Raw genomic sequence first — 8,054 nt, 5'->3', positions numbered from 1 at the left:
GGGGCGGGGGGGGGGGGGGCCAATGCCACCATAGAGCATCGCGTGCAGTCGTGCCCTCAGTGCTCCCGCTTGTATTTCACAAGTCTGTCAAACTCTTTGTCGTCCAGGGACACATCATAGTTGGGCTTTCCATTAGCCAACCAGAGACTGTGCAGCCCACCTCATCAGACTATCGCCTATCAAATTGTCCCTGCATTTAGGTCCTTTTTTTTTTGCCAAAGTTTGGAATGACAAGTCATGGGAAATAATAAGACAGAAAGAGTCCCCCCACCACCACCAAATGGAAATGTGAGTAGCACCAACAGGGTGCGAAATAGTTTTTGTCATTCAGCAGACCTGAGCCCACTTTGACTTGATTTTTGTGGGATTGGCTATGTTGAGACGCCACAGCTGCCTGAACGCAAAGAGCGCGTGTGACCGAATTGAGGGCCATGCGGAGCACAACCACTTTGGCATCCTAAGTCACACGGAAGATGTTATTTCCTCTTATTCCCATTGACACGAGTGGCGTTCAACATTTGATGTAATCCTGTCCGGGCTTGAGGGACCTGCCGCTAGCTCAAAAATGCTCACTCTCAATCTGATTGTCATGGGGGGGGCCGGGCTGTTAAAGGGGCATTACCCAAGGAGCCATCTGAGGAGGCGGTGGAGCCACATGACATTGAAAAGCCATCCTTGAAAGGGGAGGAAGCTGTCAACCCGCTGGGGGCGGAGCAACGGATTGACGCGACCGCTAGCATCCAAAACGCTTTTGACGTCTTCAAAAGAAACCTCGAACAGCATTGGGGGGGGCCGGGCTGTTAAAGGGGCATTACCCAAGGAGCCATCTGAGGAGGCGGTGGAGCCACATGACATTGAAAAGCCATCCTTGAAAGGGGAGGAAGCTGTCAACCCGCTGGGGGCGGAGCAACGGATTGACGCGACCGCTAGCATCCAAAACGCTTTTGACGTCTTCAAAAGAAACCTCGAACAGCATTACAAGGTCAGCCTTTTTTGACGACTTCATCGATTCGATTCATCTGTCCGATTTCTGATCGGCTCTTGACAAAACAGGACTGCTGGCTGAAAGTCCAAGCACAAATTCACTCGTCGCCCAAAGAATATCAGCAGCACATCATCTCGCTCTTCGATGACATCGGCCAACACCGGTACCAACGCCACGCCAAGCGCCTCACCCTCCCCCCTTCTCCTCCCTCCCTCCCATAACATCTCCCCATCGACACTGGTACAGACCACAGTACACCTGGGGTGGGTGTGTGTGTGTGTGTGTGTGTGTGTGTGTGTGTGTGCATGTGTGTGTGTGTGTGTGTGTGTGTGTGTGTAGGGTAGTTCTGCTCCACAACTTTGAGAAGTCTCTATCGGCTCATCTGAAGTGTTTGGAGGAAACCTCGACATATGTCAACATGTACTCACAGATTCAGGTAATGTCATAACCGTGGAATGAAAAAAAAAAAAGGTTTGAATTGATCCAAATCCCGACACCGAATTGTCAGTGTCATTATGGTCCCCAATCAAAAGGATGTTTGCGTGATGTGCTGAGTCTCAACCTCAGATGAGATCCATTCTGACCAGGTCCAGAATGGATCCCAATCTGATTGAGCAAAGATCCGCACCCGAATCCGACTGCATGCCGAGTGTACCCGGACCCGATTGGCAATCCGATCCAGAGCACATACAGTATTGATCTCGTTCAGAACTTTTTCAGCTCGCGTTCAGAATCTATCCAAAGCCCAACGAGAGCTGATCCCGATCTGAAGAGCAACCGATTGAGAACACATCTCGATCGGATTTTAAGCCTGATTCAAAACGGATCCTGATCTAACTCAGAGGAACGGAACCGGATCCAATTGCGATTTGGGCCATATCCACCCCAAAAGAACTTTCTTCTCTTTCAGGGTTTCTTCCAGTCGGAGAGACGCCGACTGGCTGACTTTTGTGAGCATCACCAGCTCAGGTGACCGCGACCTTTTGAACCCTGCAAAAGTGGGCCCTGGCGGTGGCTCTAACGGTTTTGGTGTGCGTGTGCGTGTGCGTGTGCGTGTGCGTGTGCGTGCGCCGCCTCAGGTTGAGATCATCGGACGGTGCGAGAGCCGAGCCTGCATCCGGCCAGTGAGGATCTGCGGATGCCATCGATCGCTTTGGGATGGTTAACTTGATTTGAATCTGTCTCGTTTTGTCAATAAAAGTATGTCAGCGGTTGCTGGAGTCAACTCTTGTGCGGACGGCCGGGCCGAGCGCTCTAAGCGTGCTCATTTGCCTTCCTGAAGCAGGAGCTGCTAACTGTCCGTCAGTCACCCTGACAAAAAAAGGAAAAAAAATGGGCCAAGTCCACCCTCAAATGTGTCACCGACAAAATAGAGATGATGATGATAAATCCGAAAGAAAAAAACCTAATAAGAGCACAATGACGGTGAAGGATCAGCCGGGTCGCTGAGCGCTTAGCTGCCGCAACTTGGATGTCGACCATCGACAAGGCAGGGGCACTGCCAGCCCCCTCTCTCCGGAAAGGGGCCTCTTGAGATGAGTCACCGGTGAGGTCAGGATTTCCAGATCTTGAACAGAAGTTGGTCACTTTGAAATGATTTCGAGCTCTTTCATACGGGGTACAAACTTAGAGGACGGGACAAAAGCACTGATTTGTGTTGCTGGAATTGCACGCATTCCTGCGAGAAATGTTACTGTGGTCGGACGTGTCATCACCTTCACGTCAACGGCATCGACCAGCAAACGGTCGGTCCCATTTGGGGTTCCAGTCCGGGTCCTTGGTAATCAACAGTCGACACTCTCGTCTGGGTTCTCTGACACCTCGAGAGTTCGGTCCGAATGTCTTCAAAGTCCAGTCCCGAGTCAATCGATACGCAGAAATCCAATCCGGATCCTCGCTCAATCTCGTTTTGTTCCTTTGGGAGACGACTCAAGTTTGGATTCAAGTACAGGACATCTCGGTCAGATGCTCGGGCTTTGAATGATTCCCAGAAATCGGCTGAAGTCCAGTCCGGATATTTGTCAATGAAGTCTGTGTCTTTGCGCGTTTAGTCCGAATCCTCGCGAGTCGAAATCCAGTACGGAGCTTGAGGTCTAATGACACGCGCCGAATCACCGCGAGCAGATTCCTGCGCGGGGTCAGATGCACTTTGACACACCAGACAAGAAATATCACAGAGACGACTGCCCATCGTGTATCCGCGTGTATTTACGCACTCGAGAAGTCAGTCAGTTACTCAGTCGGAGGGCGAGGGCGAGGAAGGGAGGCATGCCGCGAGGCGGGCTCGATGGCTTCCGCGGCGGGCCGGACTTGTCCGGGGCGGCCCTACTTTTCTGGGTGCCGCTGACAGGCGGGCGGTGCTTCGGTCGTACAAACATGGCCTCCATGATGGAGCGTCGACTGCAACTTTAGGGTTTTCCTTCACCTCGCGCGATTCGCCGAAAGCCAAACGCGACGGGCCCGGACGCCATGAGCGGGGATACGGCGGGCGACTCGCTGTGACCGCAGCGGCAAATGCGCGCTGGTGCTCGCACAAGTTGTGTGTCAACACGTCGCTTGAGCTTGGCAGCAAGCTGGAGAGCAAAAGAAGGAGAACCGCGTCCAATCCGTAAGACGCTTCGCTGGCTTTTCTCGCTTTTGTCGGCTCGGGGCCGCTTGTGCGCGTGACTTTGGCCTTGCTTGGACGAGACCGCGAACGCGAGCGGCGCCTTGAGCGTCGAGGCGAGGGCTAGCCCCGCGAGCGTTAGCTGCTGCTAACGCAAGTGATCAGTCAACTGGGCGGTGCGACGAGCTACATGCTATTGCTAACGCCAATGTTTACACCTTTCGCTGGCTTTCTGTCGCACGTTAACTCCAACGCTGACACCCGTCACCGGACCAAATTCAACTTGGGGCCCTTTCGAGCACATCTTGTCCGTGATCATCTTCTCTTTTCTTCTCTTTTCTTTCCTTGGCCAAAGTCTCACATTGTCCAAGTGTAATTGGCATAAGTCAAAAGAAAGGCGCTTTTCAATGGCCAGAGTGGAACGTTTCGAACTATAAATGAGTTTGGCGTGGAAAAAAAAGTTCAAAAAATGGTAACGTTTAAAAAGCGGCCAAGAAGTGTCCACCGACTAGCAAGCAGCAGAACTTCATTGGCAGGATCACAGTGACATCCTGTCCTTTAGCAAGGGATGCGCACGCTCACTCGATGCATGCACACGCGAGCAACATCCAAAATGTCTAGCACATAAGTGTCCAACTCCGGTCCTCAGGGTCGCTTTCCTGCATGTTTTCCATCTCCCCGTTGCAACCCGCCTAATTCAAATGATCTGCAGAAGCCCGAGAAACATCCTGATCATTTCAAACAGGCGTGTTGCAGCAGGGAGATCAAGGAAAACATGCAGCATAACGGCCCTCGAGGACTGGAGCTTTTGACACCTGTGGTCTAGCTGGACTGGCCACTTCAACTTGTGGACCTCAATAGTGCCTGAAAATAGTCATAAAATCCCCATGTGTAGTGATTTGAGAGTCGGGAATGAGTAAATGCTTGCAAACGCGCTCGCTGCTAATCACTCGTTACCCTGGGATTGTTCTTTAAACACAGATAGCGTTGCTGGAAAGACTATTAAGAATCCCTTATTTGTGATTAGAAAGTCGGGAATGGGTGAATCTCCCAACTCCCGAAGATTCCCTCAAAGTGCCCAGCGTGCTTAGAATGGCCACTTCACACACAAAGCATTTTGAAAATCAGAGGATGTCTTTTTGCTTTGAGTTTTTTATGCCGGGCAGAAAAACAACCTTTTTGGGAAACGTTTTTGTGCGTTAAAGCCAATAGAAAATTTGGCTGCAAAAGCACCTTGAAAACGGAGTCACACAGTTTTACCAGATCATTTCTCCGCACAGCTCTTTCTCTCTCTCTCTGACCCTGCCACGTGGGTAATCCCTTCTCTGATTGGCTGACAAGTTACCGTTAAAATCCTTCCCAATATCCCCAGTCAGCTCGCAAGGACCAAAATTCCGAGGGCTTCTCTGAATTGCTGCATGATGTTGCAAGCGGCATCTCTTGCGCGCCCGAACAACCACCGAATTAGCACTAGTGTTATTTGGAATGGTGAGCGGTGGAATACCTCATTAGCATATACAAGTTTTGTGTTTTGATGAGCTTCGCAGGATTTTGGAGGTGTTTTGAGTTTTCCCGCACAAATGCCACAAAGACGGAAATTGTCACGTCATTACAAACACAACGCATGCACACAGGCGCACCCGCACGCACGCACGCACGCATGCACTCAAAGCAAAGATGAAAATCTGTTGTTTGTGCGCAAGCGAGCTGTCCAGGAAGAGGGAGCAGGCGTTAGAACCATCTTTCATGTTTTGAAGCAGAATGCCCTCAGAGGACCGAAGAGCGCCACCTCCTGTCACTCGGGCCGGACGCAAAGCCGCCGCGTCGGAGAAGCGGCCTCGCGGGCGACCTCGCAAAGATGGCGTAGGCAGCCGCGGTGCGCCTCCCTTTCATCTTCTTCCTTCAACTCCCCCTCTGCCTCCCCCTTCTCCCAAATCCAGGAAGAAGTAAGTGCGATGAGCCAGGCTGGCTGGGAATTGTCTTCATGTCGGTTTCGGGCCACCTGGTCGTTGTGTGAGGGTGCATGCGCAGGTTTGATCAGCTTTTTGTATGTGTGCGTGTGTGTGTGCGTGTGTGTGTGTGTGTGGGGGGATGCAGGGGGAGGAGTCGAGGCCAAGCCCAAGTGGAGGATGAAGAGGGCGTGGACATAACGAATAAAATGCGTCCTCTTCGGAAGATGGCAGGTGAGAATGAGGGCCATGTCAAGGTTCTTCTTGGCTCAAATTGCGGGGGGACGGCTCAAAGATGTTTTCTCTCAAGTATTTACATGCATTTTATTGTTCTTTAACTTCTCATGTTTTTACTTTCTTTTCCCTAAATCATATGGTATGATCAACTACAAAATAAAACAACAAGCATCTTCCTTATGAAATCAAATCTACCAAAAGTGGACTTGTGTCCAGTTTAGCAGCAAAGTTTTGTTTCCTGTCGTCAGCTCTGGTTAACGCCATGTTTTTCTTCTATGTGTCCCTAAAACAAGATTGAGCTCTTCGTCCGACACATATGCACTAAAAATGAAAGTTGGGCATTTGTGTCTCATTCGCGTCGTCTTCATCACCGTCCACAGTTTGAGGAGCGACTTTTTTGGAGATACGGCACCGCCAAGGCGTTGATTTAAAACAACAAAACACCCACACACCTAAGTAGTACGGCACCGGTCAAGTAAGATGACTTCACGGTGTCGGATGCTTGAAATGCTTTAAAACCCAGAGGGGCTCCAAGTGAGGTGGAGGTGCTTCCCTCCAAACTTGATTAGCAGGAAAATTTCAGATGATGAGGATGATGGTGATTGTGATTCCTTTGTCAGTAGAGGTGACAACTGGACACCGTGGCTCCGCCTCCAGGAGGAGATCCAACACTGACCCCGCCCCCACCATCCCCAGAACCCCTCCCGCCGACCCACCTGTTAATTTGGCCCCACCCCCGACATCGATATCAGAGGAGGAGCCGCCTCAAGCCGCTCCCGTCACCCCTCCCCGTCCGCCGCACAGCCCAGCTCCCTGCCGGAGTGCCGACATGGGCGGAGCCAGTCTGGCCTCCAGCCCCTCGCAGTCGCCCCACCTGCGCCCGGAGGACGACGACGTGCCGTCGCCGCTTTTACGACGCTCCATGTCGGAAGACTCCGGCTCACCCACGCCCAGCCTGGGACTCACCGAAAGACGGTGAGTGTGGGCCCACGCGTGCGCTCCTGCGCGCGTTTCCACGCGAAGCGGTGGGCTTCACGGCTCTCGTGTCGTCCCGTTAGCCTACAGCAGTGTGCCTTCTGTTACCGCGGCGAGCGACCCCCTCTGGGCCAAGGCCCGTTGGTGGTGTTTGGACCCACGCCGGGCTACGTCCCGCTTCACGTCCTCAGCCGCAGAACGTCCTCAGACCGCGACGGCGATTGTCACGACCACTGCTATCCACGCAGCCACGCCGTGCACATGTGAGTCGCACGTTGTGGGTTTTTTGTTTGTTTGGGGGGGGGGGGTTGTGCGTCAACATTGCATTTTTTTACTTTAGTTTTTTTAAATCTTAAATTAGAGAAAAATATGCTCTGTTTTTTTCCTTGTATGAACGAGCAGTCACAATAACCTTAATCGTGTGTGTGTGTGTGTGTGTGTGTGTGTGTGTGTGTGTGTGTAGGAAGAGCAGCAGTCCAGCACAGTGTGGTGAGTCGTGTTTTGCAATTTTCTGTTGTCCCACACAGCATTGCAGCACGATCAATATTTTCTCGTTTGGCAGACGACGACGAGTCTTCCTTCCAGTTGCTGGAGCAGCTCGGAGCCATCGGCCTCCCGCATGACATCGATGTCCAATCACTGTTTGATCCCACGGGTACTTGACATGCACACCCGCCTGCTGTCACATCTGTCTAGACCAGGGGTGCCCAACTCATTTTTGCCACGGGCCACATTGTAGTTACGGTTTCCCTTGGAGGGCCGTGATGAATTTTGGGAAACCATGTAAACGTTTAATCGCCTCCACATATTACATACACAGCGCAGAACAAATTGATGGAGAACCAGTTTTAAAATCAGAAGTCAAGAATGCTGACTGTTATGGTGGATTACATACGACAATGTGAAATTTTGGTTCAGACTTGAGCAAGCATCATGGGACTTGACACGCTTATTTGCTTTCGCCAGATCTGACTTTTGCGGGCCTTGACTTTGACACCTGTGGTCTAGACTCTCTCTCACACACACGCACACTTGTTGGGTGAGGTGACTTTTCCATGTGCGTGTGCATGTGCAGGTCAGTGCTGCGCTCACCTTCAGTGCGCAGCCTGGTCTGAGGGCGTGTGTCGCGGCGAGGGCCAATCGTTGCTCTACGTCGACAAAGCCATCGACTCAGGAAGCACACAGGTCAGTTGACAAGTGAGCTGAACCAACACGGAGATGCGAGGCCACAAGTCTCGCATCCCACTATGATCTCTTTCAAGAGTTGACCCGCAAGCCCTCCTGCTGCGTCTCGGCGTTGTCG

The 8,054-nt window shown here is 51.9% G+C and overlaps 2 protein-coding genes across 8 annotated transcripts in view; both read left to right on the top strand.

Annotated features, from left to right (window-relative positions):
* The window catches only part of sycp2l (synaptonemal complex protein 2-like), an 8,590-nt gene extending 6,391 nt beyond the window's left edge, over positions 1 to 2,199 (top strand). For all 7 annotated transcript variants that reach the window (XM_019887521.1, XM_019887520.1, XM_019887523.1 and 4 more), the window contains 3 exons: positions 1,325 to 1,421; positions 1,896 to 1,954; positions 2,065 to 2,199. In XM_019887521.1, the coding sequence (XP_019743080.1) occupies positions 1,325 to 1,421; positions 1,896 to 1,954; positions 2,065 to 2,113 (205 nt within the window). In that variant the 3' untranslated portion in view covers positions 2,114 to 2,199. The remainder of the gene's footprint in view (positions 1 to 1,324; positions 1,422 to 1,895; positions 1,955 to 2,064) is intronic.
* A 1,012-nt stretch (positions 2,200 to 3,211) lies between these two features.
* kmt2ca (lysine (K)-specific methyltransferase 2Ca) overlaps positions 3,212 to 8,054 on the top strand; it is a 42,370-nt gene continuing 37,527 nt past the window's right edge. The window contains 8 exon segments of the mRNA XM_019887492.1: positions 3,212 to 3,593; positions 5,351 to 5,536; positions 5,688 to 5,773; positions 6,397 to 6,751; positions 6,835 to 7,014; positions 7,215 to 7,239; positions 7,316 to 7,406; positions 7,827 to 7,936. Of these exon segments, the coding sequence (XP_019743051.1) occupies positions 5,767 to 5,773; positions 6,397 to 6,751; positions 6,835 to 7,014; positions 7,215 to 7,239; positions 7,316 to 7,406; positions 7,827 to 7,936 (768 nt within the window). The 5' untranslated portion in view covers positions 3,212 to 3,593; positions 5,351 to 5,536; positions 5,688 to 5,766.

This window comes from Hippocampus comes, unplaced genomic scaffold (genome assembly GCF_001891065.2).
Source record: "Hippocampus comes isolate QL1 unplaced genomic scaffold, H_comes_QL1_v1.1 scaffold393, whole genome shotgun sequence".
In the NCBI taxonomy this organism is placed as follows: domain Eukaryota; kingdom Metazoa; phylum Chordata; class Actinopteri; order Syngnathiformes; family Syngnathidae; genus Hippocampus; species Hippocampus comes.
This window is presented reverse-complemented; position numbering and strand designations above follow the sequence as displayed.